The sequence below is a fragment of the Rhamphochromis longiceps genome, linkage group LG5, assembly GCF_057381845.1.
Source record: "Rhamphochromis longiceps isolate RC_006_pf linkage group LG5, R_longiceps_female_GT1.1, whole genome shotgun sequence".
Lineage (NCBI taxonomy): Eukaryota > Metazoa > Chordata > Actinopteri > Cichliformes > Cichlidae > Rhamphochromis > Rhamphochromis longiceps.
This window is the reverse complement of record NC_140561.1, coordinates 34,371,151-34,386,479: the sequence shown is the minus strand read 5'-3', so window position 1 is coordinate 34,386,479 and position 15,329 is coordinate 34,371,151. Positions and strand designations below refer to the sequence as shown.

General features: G+C 40.7%; 1 protein-coding gene across 10 annotated transcripts in view; it reads left to right on the top strand.

The window, feature by feature from the left end:
* Positions 1-15,329, top strand: part of nav1b (neuron navigator 1b) — an 87,122-nt gene that overhangs the window by 51,471 nt on the left and 20,322 nt on the right. For all 10 annotated transcript variants that reach the window (XM_085407342.1, XM_085407336.1, XM_085407341.1 and 7 more), the window contains 2 exons: positions 12,536-12,686; positions 14,062-14,362. In XM_085407342.1, the coding sequence (XP_085263468.1) occupies positions 12,536-12,686; positions 14,062-14,362 (452 nt within the window). The remainder of the gene's footprint in view (positions 1-12,535; positions 12,687-14,061; positions 14,363-15,329) is intronic.

The window sequence follows — 15,329 nt, the reverse complement described above, 5'->3', positions numbered from 1 at the left end:
ACCAAGATGGCAATCCTGAAAGCACTTAGATCTTGTCTTCACCTCCTCTTCTCCATTAGGTATAGATAAAAGCACTGTATGAATGTGTGTGTGATTGCGCAAATGAGACTTTTGAGTGCTCAAAATTTAGTAGAGGTAAAGAAGTACCAGTCCATTTCCCATTTCTGCAAGTTTTCTTCTTGACTGTTCTCTCCTAAAAGGATGTTTACATTCAGTTACAACTAAAATTGCCATAATTACATACAGTGTAATAACAAAATTGTACATCATTTTCCATTTTGTCCTCAGTAGACTCCATGTCTGCTTAAAATGTTGGCTGGCAGTGAAGCTAACAAGAGTTTTTCTCATTTCACTAGCACTACTCAGGAAGTGAGTTGCTGTGTTTCAGCTTACATTAGTGTGTTGAGCTGGCTTCTTATTTAGGCTTGACCACGTCAGGAATCATAAATGTTTCCTGCGGCTGCCTTCTTCACACCATATTGCCAGTTTTTAACCATCACTTATATGCTATCATCCCGTTAAAAGCCATATTTTGAGAGGCTGGTTTATGAGTGGACCAGTAATCACATTATATTGATGGCGGTTGTTTCCGTATCTGGTATTTACATTATGACTCCTGTTCAGCATTCAGTCTGATTTTTAGTGGTGTTGAGTTAGTTATGGTTGATGTTTTACAGACATTCAGCTGTAGTGTATGTAAGCATTCATGTAAGCAAGCTTTTCATGTCGAATACAGATGCTCATTAAAGAAATTACGTAATGGGATAAATAAAGCCTCATTTTTGTATTTTGTCAGAAGATAAACAGTTTGAAAACCTTAAACTGGAAGAGGAGAAAAGCAAATAGGTTTTAACCTTTCGACTGCTTTCAAATTATTTTTTTTCTTACAGTAGAGCAAAGGGCACTTAAATTCAATAATGAGCTACTGATAACCACAAGAATCTGAGGTCAGTTTTCTTTTTTCTGTCTTTTTTTTTTTTCTTGACAAGGAAAGCTTTTTATGCCTTTCCTCAGTCTCTTAATATAAGAAATAGAAAATGTGAGATACCTCACCTCTAATAAAACATAACCATAACATAACAGGAGACTCATTTTGAACTTTTGAAAAAAAAATATTAAGTGCCAGTTGTTATTTGTTGCTCTTACACATACAGTTTTCTATATTAGCTTTGTTTTTTTCAGGAATAGATAAGGAGGCTGTAAACACATTAAAATAAAATCAATACATCAAATGCAATGCGGCAAATACATCATCCAGCAGACACAGCCATCATTTGGAATCATAACTCAGTCAACCAGATTCATTTTGATCTGTCTGCTGCTTGATGCTGGGCATGTACAGTTAGTTTATCAAAGCCTTTTCACTTAAAGCAGTTACTAAACCAAAGCAGTAAGCTCTTGAGTATTCAATGCTTTAAAGCTGTAACAGACTCAGGACACTGTTATTTCTGTGATTAATTTATTTTCCCTGCTTTAAGCCATTGCTGTTAACATTATCATAAGACTTGAATAAATAGTACATAAATGGTTTTATTAGCAAATGGGCAAATCTATCGAATGTTGTAACCTCATAAATAACACAATATCATTAGAGTTGCTTCATATACGGCGTCCTGAAAACAAGAGTAACATAATAGTTTATCTCTTTCCGTTGTCCTGTGATAATGTCTTTCTTTATTACTGCTGGAGCAGAGCAGAGAAAGGGGGCTGGTTCAGCAGCATCACCCTTCTGATCATGCGGCAACATGGCTCTGGATGTGCTGCCATGGCAACCGTCTTCCACTGACCCAGTGATGGGACTGCCTTGTGTGTCAGTGTGATAGCTGCTGATTTGATGTATGTGTGGAGGATGTGTATGTGCATTCTGTGCTGGTTTGTTTGAGATATGGCAAGAAAGGGTGAACGAAATATGCAAAGAAAAAATGAGAGAATAATCGATAGACAACGAGAAGCTGATGTAAAGACAGCATGATAACCACCAGATTGTTTTATATCTGGCGTTTTTGGGGGACAGGTGCTTGTATGAAAGGGCATTGTTTGTATTTCTGTTTGCATTATTGGATGATAACCGTGATTTACTATGAAAATAAATGTGGGGAACAATATTTTTAGCTTTTTTCCCCCCTCTTTCGGACCTTTGGGCCCTTTTAAATACTGAATATATGTCATTGCTATCTTTGCCTTGCTATATATTGTGGGATAAAAACACCATTTCCATGGTTAAAGGCTTGGCGTGTGTGAAAGTGAGTGCAGTTTTCTAATTTTTAAAACATTTCACAGCTTTATGGAAACTATGTGTGTCGGCAAGTACATTCTCTAATGCGCACAGGGTTTGCTGCAGTCCTCTGATCCTGGATAGATGCCCATGCTAGTCTGCATTCAATTTCACTTTCCCGACTGGGCTGGACCTTTCTATTGTCACCAAGTGCTTCCTCGACAGTTGAGGCCTAACACGTTTTTTAAAACCCACTTAAACACATTTGCTCAAGAGTTGGTCTTTGGCTTTTCTATTCTAGTTCCCCACAGGCATTGCTGGTATTACAGTTTAGTGAGCTAGCACTTGGAGTTTGTCATTTATGGGCTAGAGCTCAATAAAAAGGGATTTGATTTTCTTGATTCTGTCTACTACACACATTTTTAAGCTAAGTTAATTTGAATTTGTTTCAAAATGGTTAACAGGGAGGCAATAATGGAAAAAAGCAATCTCCATTATACTGTCTTTTGTGTTACTGATGAGTAGGACAGATAAATAGTGCACTCATTCTTCCAAAGTCAGCAGCTCGAACGGATCTGGGGTCAATATGGAGCTCGTTTGGTCACTAACATACTGACTCCCCCAACACCAGTGTACTTCCACCTTCACCATCGTCCTCAGCCATGTGAATAATGGACGATTATTGCAACACCCGGGGACGATGACTCATCCGTGTATCATGTCTGCGTGTGGTCGTCTGGGTGCACAGTTTGGATTCAGACGGTGTTTAAACTCAGCCCCAAGTGGAAAATGTGATACATCAACGTTTTTCCCCCCACAACGGTATGTTTAAAAACGGGAATCTTATGGCATTTGTTAATCTGTGATTCCCCACTATATATATTTTTTCAGAGTGGGAGTTGTCAGATTATCCGCTTTTGAATATGACTGTTGAAGAGTTCAACTCTCCTGGTACACAAGTTGCATTACTCAGACAGTAAGCAGTTCAAGATCAGAGTTAAGTGCCATATTAATAAGAAACTAAAAACAGAGTGCAGGACAACACAATGAAACAATACAATGTCATAATACCAGCACAGCACAGATTTCCACACTATCAGGCTGTAAATGTGGCACCAAGAGGACTGAAAACCTCAGAATTAGGTGTGGCGTCTATATTGTTTGCCGTGTCTTTGAGGTGGAAGTCTCCTATGAGGTCGATGGAAATGGTACATTAATTTTCCAGTCCAATAATCCGATGACAAATACATTTTCTGGGGATCTGAAGAGATAGGTCAGCTGCAGTCTCTGAGACGGTCAGTGATGCATCCCAGGCCCATTTGCTTTACTGATGTGCCACTGCTCTGTGCCGAAGGCTGCCCAGTCCTATTTGCGTAGTTATGGTCAACCTCAATACAGATCAGAATTGGGGGCTGTGAAGATCTGAGATGCATAGCTTTTTCATCTGCAGTCTCTCTGAATGAATGATATTTAAGCAGACATAAATCACTGAACACAGAGCTGTCTTTCTAAAGCAGTTTCCCACATTGTACTTCTGAGCTGAACGCACACAACAGAGGAATGTTGGCTCTTTCTCGCCATCAAAGGTCTCAAAATCAAAGTCCTGCTTTTTTCTAAATGCCAAGTGGTGCCTCATTTTAAAACACAGCTGCAGAGCATGTACATTAAACTGTAGCCATAGCAGGCACAGCTTGAAATCATTGTGCCTCCTGCTGGAAATCAAATGTCATTGCACCACATTGCTGGACTCACAGCTTTCATTCAGCTCTATTTCTATCAGTCTCTTTGACCATTACTGAGTTCACCTACTTGGATACAGTGCAGACTTATAATGAAAAGCTACCATAATGCTGACTTCGAAATGGCTTTGTGGCCAAGAGCAAACAAACTTTGGCATTAGTAATGTTGTTTTGACTGAATGGGACCAAACTAGTTGAGAATGAGAACCCTTCGAAAAGACTTTGGATCTGTTATAGATTTAAATTGTCAGTTGTTTACCTGTCCGCATACTTTATGCTGCTGATGGTTTATTACATATTCTTTTCCCTCAGGGGGAAAATACTTACATGAACTCTTATTATGACATCCACATTATTCAGTTTGCTACTAATTTGGATGCCAGTCTTTACTGATGAATTCAAACTGAAGAGACATCTCTCCACTGACAGAGATAGAACCTGTTCATTTCTCATCAGTTTTTAGTCTTGCACAATGCAACACACTTTACTGCACCAGAGAAATATGGAACAAATGATTTAGATCAAATATCACAACAGTAGAGGTCGAATCCTGAAAATGGTTTTCTGCCTCAGTAAAAAAACAAGGTGCTGCGTTTCTCTCAAATGGGTTTAATCTGCACTTTATGAGTCTGTAAATACTTATGGTGGCATAATTACTCAATAACTTTCCATGTAAGCAAATGTACAAAGGATGTTTCTTACACATGCCATGTGGTTATCAGTGCCGGACAGCTGTTACTCTACAGCACAAACATGACTTCAAGGCTTTTTGGATGTCATCTTGTTTATTACCACTGTGGCCTGGCTGAGATAAACAGGAGATGTGAGTAACACACGTCTTTCTTGCACCGTAAACAGTTCAGATCATTTCACTATTTTAAGCAACAAAATAATCATCAGTGTTTAGCTATTTGAAAGGAAAGTTTAGAAGTAACCAGAATCAGAATCAGAATCAGAATGGGTTTATTGCCAGATGTTGAGGTTTACAACATTAGGAAATTGCTGCGGTGCTTCAGTGCAGACAATAAGAATTAAAGTGCTATGTAGAAAGAAAGATATGTGCATGAGATATACATGAGATATATACATGAGAATAAGAATTATGAGTGCTACGTAGAAAGATATATACATGAGTGCAGGTGGTGATCAGTGCCAAACATGAAATGATGCAGTGACACAGCGTAGGGTCATGTGTTAGTGGCGGGGACAATCATGTGGTTATTGTTCATGTGTCCAACAGCAGAGGGGAAGAAACTGTTCTTGTGGCGAGAGGTTCTGGTGCGAATGGACCGGAGCCTCCTGCCTGAGGGGAGCAGGTCAAACAGACTGTGTCCAGGGTGAGAAGGGTCAGCTGAGATCCGGGCTGCATGCCGCAATGTCCTGGAGGTGTACAGGTCCTGCAGAGATGGGAGTCTGCAGCCAATCACCTTCTCAGCAGAGCGCACAACACGCTGCAGTCTTTGTTTGTCCCTGATAGTGGCTCCAGCGTACCACACGGTGATGGAGGAGGTGAGGATGGACTCGATGATTGCAGTGTAGAATTGCATCATCGTCCGTGTTGGCAGGTTGAATTTCTTCAGCTGCCTCAGGAAGTACATCCTCTGCTGGGCTTTCTTGATGACGGAGGTGATGGTGGGCTCCCACTTCAGGTCCTGGGTGATGGTGGTACCCAGGAAGCGGAATGAGTCCACAGAGGTGATGGGGGTGTCAGTCAGGATGATGGGGGGGAGTGGGGCTGTGTGCTTCCTGAAGTCCACAATAATCTCCACTGTCTTCTGGGCATTCAGCACCAGGTTGTTGTGGCTGCACCAAGACACCAGACGTTCAACCTCTCTCCTGTAGGCAGACTCGTCCCCGTCCGAGATGAGCCCAATGACGGTGGTGTCATCTGCGAACTTGATTAGCTTGACAGACTGGTGGGTGGAGGTGCAGCAGTTGGTGTACAGGGAGAAGAGCAGAGGAGAAAGAACACAGCCCTGAGGGGAGCCGGTGCTGATGGTCCGGGAGTCCGAGACATTCTTTCCCAGCCTCACGTGCTGCTTCCTGTCCGTCAGGAAGTCAGTGATCCACCGGCAGATGGGATCAGGCACATTCATCTGGGAAAGCTTGCCTCGGAGATGGTCTGGAAGGATGGTGTTGAAGGCAGAGCTGAAGTCCACAAACAGGATCCTGGCGTAGGTTCCTGGGGAGTCCAGATGCTGCAGGATGAAGTGTAGGGCCATGTTGATGGCGTCGTCTACAGACCTGTTGGCTCTATATGCAAACTGCAGGGGGTCCAGGAGGGGGGCCGTGAGGGTCTTGAGATGGGAGAGAACTAGGCGCTCAAATGACTTCATGACCACAGATGTCAGAGCCACGGGTCTGTAGTCATTTAGTCCAGTGATCCTAGGTTTCTTGGGGACAGGGATCATGGTAGAGGACTTGAAGCAGGCAGGCACATGACATGCCTGCAGTGAGGAGTTGAAGATGCCAGAAAACACTGGGGCCAGCTCGTTTGCACAGTGTCTGAGGGTGGCAGGAGACACACCGTCTGGGCCGGGAGCTTTCCGAGCATTCAGACTCCTAAACTGCTTCCTCACATCTGCTTCATGAATATGAAGAGTTGTGGTCGGAGGAGGTGGTGTGAAATCCTCTTTTGTGTGGGGTGAGGGGGCGGGTGTTGCAGGTGAACAGTTTGAAGGTGGTGATGGCTCTATGGAGGGGGGAGAGGTGGGGGAATGAGTGTCCAAAGTGCCTCTATTGTTGGGGTCGTTGGAGGTGTGAAGGCTGCCTGATGGCTCGTCAAAACGGCAGTAGAAGTTGTTAAGGGTGTTGGCTAAGAGCAAGTCATCAGTGGAGTGGGGGGTTTTAGGCTTGTAGTTTGTAATATTCCTAAAACCTTTCCACACAGAGGCCGAGTCATTCTCTGAGATCTGCTGCTGCATCTTCTCAGAGTGCTGATGTTTGGCAATGTCCACTTCTTTAGTGAACCTGTACTTGGCCTCTCTGTAGCAGTCCCTGTCTCTGCTTCTGAACGCCTTACTCTTTTCCAGCCACAGCTTTTTGAGTTTAGGAGTAAACCAGGGTTTGTCATTGTTATAACTCACCCTGGTGCGTGATGGCACAATGCTGTCCTCACAGAAGTGGATATAGGAGTGGATATAGGAGGTGACAGTGTCCGTAAACTCGTCCAAGCTGTTAGAAGCAGCCTTCATTGTGTCCCAGTCTGTAGACTCCAAACCAACAGGTATTTAAACAAAATGTTTCATGTTGTTTGTAAGCAAAACGCAAAGGGCCACAGTCTGAGAAGCTTCTCTATCTACTGAAAAGCTTCTTTTCAGTAGAGAGTCACGGATATGAAAAGAAGGAGACAGACAAGACAAGATTTTCTCAGGTTTGAATCTCATTCTGCTAAAGATATTTTAAGGGATGCCTTTATGTCTGGGAGTCAGGCTGACATCAGTATAGCTGTTTATTTTTCACAAAAAACCCCCACTGTCCTTTAAAATCCCATTCAAGCTGGCTCTGAAATATTCCCCAATGTGGAAAATCTTTTTTTTTCTGCATGTCCTGTATATTTGTTTTTTCCACTTTTTGAAATTAGCAATGATTTATTGCCATGTTGCATATAAAGTGTATTGCTACTGCATTTCAAATGTAAATGATTTTTGTTAGGCACACACTGAACTGATTTGTAACTGATGATGTGGACAGGGTGTGTGGGGCTTTCTTGGTCTATAGAGCTGTTACCTCCTGGAGAGGTTTACAGAGCTGAGATCTGGTGAGATCATCACCTCTGCCAATGAAAGGGGGAGGGAGGCTTTTCAAGGCTACCCATGCCTCAGTGGAGGTCCTTGTGTCATTGTGGGCTTGCGGTTGCACTCACAGTGATTCAAGCCTTACCTTGGAATGACTTTTTTCCAACTAGGCCTTAGAAGTTAAACATCTTTAAGGAAATTCATCATGATAATCTTCTCCTTAATGTAAAAAGAAGTCAAAGTATAGAAATATCTGTTTACATAGTCTTTTTTTAAATTCTTAGTCCTTTTGTAAGCATGTTTAAAAGATTTATTTCAGCTCTACGATTGACTTTGTTAGCACTGAAGTCAGTGGATATGAGTGATTCTGAAGTTTTATATGAACAATAAGCACCATTCAGCAGTTGTTGGATACTAGAGAAAAGAGGGACTCCAAAACAAATTTACACCAAGACACACTTAATATACATCAAGATCACCCTGATCTCATGACTAAAGTGGAAAATTTCCATTGGAACACGTCCTTGTAAATTAAACCAATTTTTTTTCGACGCAGTCAATCAAAATTATACAAGGAGCTTACACTATTGCATTATTTACAGCACCCCATGTTGCTAAAAGCAACCTCTCAAATCTCCCTTCTTGTTGTAGGCCTAGTGGCAGTGTATCTATAATATGTAGCTAAGCTCATTAGTATTAATGCTACGCGATATTGTTTATGCTGCCATAATGGGTAAGGTTCATGGCATCCATCAGAGAATTAAGAAAGTCTGCTCTCAGCCTTACTGCCAATTATAGTTGGTGTCTATTCATTTTACTGCATTTGGAAGGGGGGAGCACAATGGAATGCAAAAAAGGTGAATCATTTATTACTCTATGCAGTTGGGATTCGTGCATATTTAATGTATTTTAAAAAAACATACTTTTTTGGCTTATGCAAAAGACAAGAAATGTTTTGAGTCTGGTATTTAGTTGTTGTACAATTGGTGAAAATCAATATTGCTATTATTATTATTGCTATTATTAACACATTCACTGCTTCTGATAATGATACAACAAAGTGAAAACTGTTTTTAAAAAGAACCCGTGCATCCATCCAGCGTTTATTAAAAAACAAAACCAAACAACCAACCAAACAAAAATGCTCACAGTAGGCTCTGCTTAAGTATAGCCTGCATTATCTGCCTTTATGACTCTAATGGGGATCCTAACTAACAAAATGAACATATTGATATATTCATTATGTTTGAAACTAACATAAACTCATCTGCACATCAGTGAAGGGTTTAGAGAGGCCATAGGTCAATGGACATTGGTGGTGGTTTTCCCACAGACTTGTAAAATCGGATTTTTTACAACCAGAAGCGTCGCCCCTGCTGGTTATTAAAGTTCAAAGCAATCGTGAACTGGGCTCCACTCTTCAGACCTTGCAGCTGTTTTCATCTTCTATAAACCCTCTCAGGTTTTGCTATGCATACCTGACTTTTAAGATGTTCTTTATTATAGACATGAAAACTAAAATTCATATTTTAGAAGAAAAAAATGATAACGGTACTTAGACTCATTGGGATAATCTTTTTTTATGGTAATTAGCGCTTCAGGTGAAGCAGAAACATAAATCAAAGTATCCGGATTACATGGGGCGAAGTAAAGGATTACACCACAGGGAGTAATTGGAGTTGCCATGACTACCACTCCGCTCCACGGCAATTGGTCGTTGTCTCGCTGAGGACTGAGCAGCTATCGGGGTCTCTATGATCTCCTCGTTCGTTTTCTTTTTTTTGCCTTTATGGGAGGGGGTGTTGCTTGAATGCTGAGAGACACACTACTTTTCCTCTCGCTGAATGAGGGAACAGGGGTCTTTGCTTGCGGAGTGACTCTGCGCTCACTCTAAAGCCGTACAAGTCACAAATGAGCGGGCGTGTTTTGGTCGGTAAAGTGCCACCGCTGCAGCCGGCGACACGAGCAAGGAGGACTTTCCTTTTAACTCCAAGGTAATGTATCATTAATATTTAATCGCCGTTGGCACATTATCTGCCTTTATTTGCCCCCGACGCTAATATTCTGTTTCTTCGCGAAGAAATGAAGCTCTTCAATGGATTTAAATTCTTCTAAATATGACTTTATTTTCGATCATCAGTGTAATATCATAACAGTGTAATCGATGAAATCTAATTAATATATTATTTTTAATTATTTGACTTTGCCGTGCCGTTCACCTGTAACATTTTGCGCCATGAAGTTAAATGTCACGATCAGACATTGTTTTTGCAGTTGAAGTTATAGCATCTGTGGAAAAACAGTTTTATTCTTGGAGGACACGGGAGCGCTGCTACCACAGCTATCTGTATAATGAAGGATGTCTTCACCACTCATTCAGCTACAGTCATGCGCTCCCAGGAGCCACATCATTATTCTTTTTTTAAGCCGAAACTTTGCAGACACATTGCCAAATTGACCTACAAGATGCTTCCTCCCTCCCATGTGCTATTTAATCTGATATGATATTTACAATATTATCAAAGGACGGTCCCTGAGAAGCCTGGATAGCTTTTTAATCCTAAAAAAATTGATGTATTTTTTGTTTTTCTTGTTCATCCAATCCACCATAGGTTGTTAAATCTACTTCCAGCTCCAGACAGTGACTAATGTCCACATCGTGCTCTGCCCCACCAACCACCTCTCAATCTTATTAAAACAGAAGAAATATTCACACTATTGCAGCTCACAAATCACAAATGGGCTCAAATCAGATATGCGTAGGAGTTGTGCCAGAGAAAACAAAATGTTAATTGCCACCCAATGTATGAAGTATGCACTACCCTAGCCTACTCCCACCCTCTCCCTGTCTGGATTTTACCTCCGAGAGCAGACAGCTTGGCTTGTAATATCAACAGCCCACAGGCCCTCCTGCCTCTTCCTAGGCTGACATCCCTGTGGGGTTATTCATGGCCCCTCTGTCGCCCCTGACAGAGGAGGTATTGTTCAAACATACCACTAACATCTGTGCCTAATGTAAATCATGAAACTTTTCTCACTGTTATTCTTACTGGTATGTAAGAACTTTTTCTAAAATCCAACATTTATTTTATGTTACACTCTTGTTGTCAAGAGGTCACATATCTGTGGCCACAAATCACTTTACTAAAACGCTGCTTTTATACATCAAAAAGCCTTAAAACCAGCACACAGTGTCAAGAAAAGCTTCTTCCCTGTTTTACAGCTGTATCTATAACTCAACTCATGCCATGTGTTTAAATCCATTCTGAATGTGTGTATAAGCCATTTTTGTCTCCCTCTATTTTCCTGTGCAATTCCATGTTCCATGGCTCTGCTAATTGCAGACTGCAGACCCACAAAGAGCATTTTGAGCTCAGTAGGGAAACCAAAGAAAGGGAAAAGAACTGATTCAGCTCAAGCAGTTACTCTGCTTTTAAGAGGCATATTAATTTACCTTTTCCACTGTGCAACATTTTTGAGCGCCAACACAAATTTGATTACCACCTGTGGCTGCCAGTGGTAATGATGGGGAACATAATTATACCAAATATGAGCTGGACTTGCATTTAGCTCTCTGGAGATACCATTTTTAAGTTCAGAATCAGAATCAGAATACTTTATTGATCCCTGGGGGAAATTATTTTTTGTTACAGTGCTCCATTTTCATTGCTCTTCTAAAGCACTTCTTTTAAACTTCCCACTCAGATTGAACTGTTTTATCCTGTGATGTTTTGGTTGACTGAGAAGCTTTTTCTTGAACTGTATTTTCAAATATGAATGCACCCAGAGACCTGATGCCCAGTGACCAGTTTCTCTGGGGTGTGCAGGGACTGCCCGTCCCTTCTGGCCTCAGGAGAAGGGCCAATGTGGCAGCATCTGTTTCAAGGCGAGACAGGACTTCATTGAAGGCTGTTGGGAAGGGTCATGCAAGGTTCAGGAGCCTGTCACTCTGATTTCTGTCATCCTGCTTCTTTTGAGCATAACAGACTGTTTTCTAAACACTGAACTGTCAGTCGCAGTACTTTTTATTTACCACGATTCATCAGCATGTCTTGAAGCTGTGCTGAAAAACTACAAAGAGTGCTGTCCTAGCTGTGCTGTCATTACGATTTATTAAAATATGGTAAAGCTTACATTTTTCTGACTTAAAATTTACTGCCCAAGCTGACCATTTTATTATGATTGCTAGACTGGAGTTTCCCCACATGAGTTGTGGTGCAGTGTGTTTAAAAAGGTTTATTAGCTGCTGTGAAGATTGTGAATGGTGGGGTTTGTGGATTGATGAAAGTTTAAAACGGGCATAAATTTTATGAAGTCAAGAAACCCAGGGAAACAACTATTTGATGACGTCTCGTCTTATTATTTGGCACTTTGTGGTAAAACACAGTGTTATGATACACAGCTCGTTTGATAAATTTGAACTGCCACAGATTCTGGATTTGTTAAAATGAATAAATTGTAATTTGCACTTTTATTAAAATATATGGGACTTAACAAGTAGGTATGGCTTTAAATCTTATTTTTGAAGTTCCGAAAGACAGTGTTGATGTATGTATACCATAAATTAAAGAAATCTTCTGGATATACGCCTGACGAGTTGTTCACCATATGGTCTTGAGCTCTGATGTGTTTGTTAAGTCAAAGCAAAATAGCCAAGTTGGAATTACCTGTTTGTTTAAGCATGTGGCCTCTTCCAGAGACAGCCTGCTGAAGGCAGATGGACAAATTAATGTTGCTGCAAGACTTATCTTCTCCTCAAACACAGAGTTCTGCAGCTTTTCGTGCTTTACATTCACACTTTCAGTGGCACATTTTTGCTAAGTGGTTACTCTGTCTGGTTTCAGTTGGGACGAGAGCAGCTCCATTAGCAGTGGACTCAGCGATGGTGATGGCGATGGCTCGGAGAATCTCAGTTCAGAGGAATTCAATGCCAGCTCGTCTCTCAACTCCCTCCCAAACACACCCTTGGGATCAAGGCGCAACTCCTCTGTTATGGTTAGTGAAATACTGTACCGGCCTGTAATACAGCATGTGGCATGTGTTCTTTCCCACAGCTTATTTTGTTTGTAGCAAAAGATTGCTAAAGATTGCAGCTTAGTTCTTTACTGAAACCATTTCCAAAGCCACACCATGTGATTTAGTTTGTTGTGTGTTAAAGGCAATCCTTTGCTTTGGCAGAGGCCACAAAAGCCACTACAGAGCTTACCTTGTCACGGTACACACAGCTCTCTCCTGCTAGTCAGAAAAAATGCATGTGGCGGGAGCGTTCCTCCACTCATGAATATTTTGGGGCTTCACTGTGCAATCATCATCATCATCATCATCTTGCAGAGTTGCTAGAGTTTTCAAATGCGTCTAGTTAAGGATTCACTGCATCTATCACACAGCAGAAGTTCACTAGCTGAATTAGGTGACCCTGGCTGAAGAACCAGAATTTGAGTACCTAGTGTAATTGTGACTGTCACCATCGAAGGAATTCCAGTTCTTCCACTATTACTGCACTTCCACCTTACTGCTTCCCAAGGCTTTACTTATAATGCTTTTCCCAAAGGAAGGCGGCTGTGTTGATCCTATGCCCTGCCAAAGAGCAACCTGTAGTTAGTCCAGGACTGCTTATTTACTTGTATACTTGCCTTCATATCTGAAGGCCTGGGAGATAGTTGTCTCTCCACATAACACTGTGCAAAATGAATGCAAAATATTAAGTTATGAAATTTTTATCAGCTCTTTTATTGATGTTTGTGAAGAAAAACCTATTAGGTGCCATGTAAGTATTCCATTCCTAAAGGATGTTCTGTTAAATTTGAAAAGAAATGAGCATCAAATTTGATTTGGTTAAGTGGCCGCACATTCTACCTTTTTCATAGGTAAATGTTGTGCTTTTACTTACTTAGAAATTGGTCTCTTGGAAGAAATAAACACTAGAGCTACTCAATGTGCCATCTGTCGCTCTATAACAGGATAATATGGTGCCAAAAAACAGCATGCCCAATTTTGCCCTCCGTGCTACCTCCTCGGTGCACCACATGATTTTTCTATTGTTGTGTAGCAGTTTTTTATCTACTATATAGCCCTAAATTACAAAAATAATGCTCTAGCTGTCCTCTGCTGTAATATTTTCTTTTTTACTGTTTAATGTGTTGATCTAACTCTTAAAGTGTTAAATCCTTGGACATGTTTTTGTTCTTTCTTTTGTCTCTGTGGGTTTTTTTTTTTTTTTTATCCCCTTGGGACGTATCAGTTTATCTCTCCCTCCTTCCCACTGGAATGCAGCTCAGATGGGATAAAGATTACAGAGAACAGTCAATTCCATAGATAACACAAACCATGTCTGATGGTTGCCCACATTGTGTCCTTCCTCTCTCTACAGCTCCGCACTGATGCAGAGAAGCGCTCTCTGGTGGAAAGTGGACTTTCTTGGTACAGTGAGGATGGCAAAAGCACCCATAAGCTTGGTAGCTCCAGCTTTGACTCAGGAAGTCTCAAGACAGAGGCACCAAGCAAGTGGAGAAAGAAGCCTCCAAGTCTTAGTGAAGATTTTGGCGGTAAAGGGGAACTGAAGAAGCCTCAAAGTTTGGGTCAACCAAGAAGTTTCAAGAAAAGCAGAAATCCTCCTGTGGGTGTGACCTCCCCCATCACCCATACCTCCCAGAGTATGCTCAAAGTCGCAGGTGACATTTTCTTTTTAAAAACTTTTTTTTTTACTTTGCATCTGCGTGTATTTTATCCCTAACCATTATTTCTTCTGCTCGTCTCATGTAGTAACTTGGTGTGTGGCCAATGTTCTTAAATGTTTATAGCTTTAACACTTATACAGTCTATTATCTCACTTTTATGTGGAGTCCAGCAGTCCATAGCAGTTTATAGAACAGTTGATGTGAGTTTGGTAACAAAATAAATACAGAAGTTTACTCCTAAATGTAAGCTAGGCTATGATTCATACATACGTTTAAATTCATTTCACTTAAATAAAGAAAGTATTGCAGTTTCAGTTCCAGACCTTCTATTATCTTAAAGCAAAGTGTGTTACTCTACATGTCTGCAGAGGCACTGCCTTCCGTCTGCAGCAGCTTTTTAAATGTCCTCTAATCCCTAACAAAACAAGCTATGATTAAATAATAGCTTAGATTTGAGTTCCAGTAAGAACATTTGGCTGGCCTGCTTTTCATTTTAATTTCCTCAACCTAATTTTAGCTTTAAAAATAGTAAGTCGTTAAAATCATATCCAGTTCTGTGTAATTTGGCTGCAGGTTGAAGGTGGAAAAAAGTTCTCTTGGCTGTTGTATTTTAAACCGTATACTATATTTGACAATGACTCCATAAGTTAGCTGTTTTTCTATCTGCTTTCATGAATGTACTGTAACCTGAACTTTAGCTACTTTAATGCTAAAGTAGCTAAAGTTTAAAAAAAAAAAAAAAAAAAAAAAAAGTAAGTAGAAAAAAATATCGGGGTTTGACTCTTTTTTTTGTCCAATATACCCTCTTAAAAATGATTTACTTCCATTTGTCTTAAATGAACAAATAAATTTAGTTGGTTAATTCACTACTATAGGCTTTAAAATATTGTTAAAACTTTACTTTCCATCGTTTTAAATAAAAGTTTTTTTTGTGAGTCACTCTAAACATCAAGGAACACAT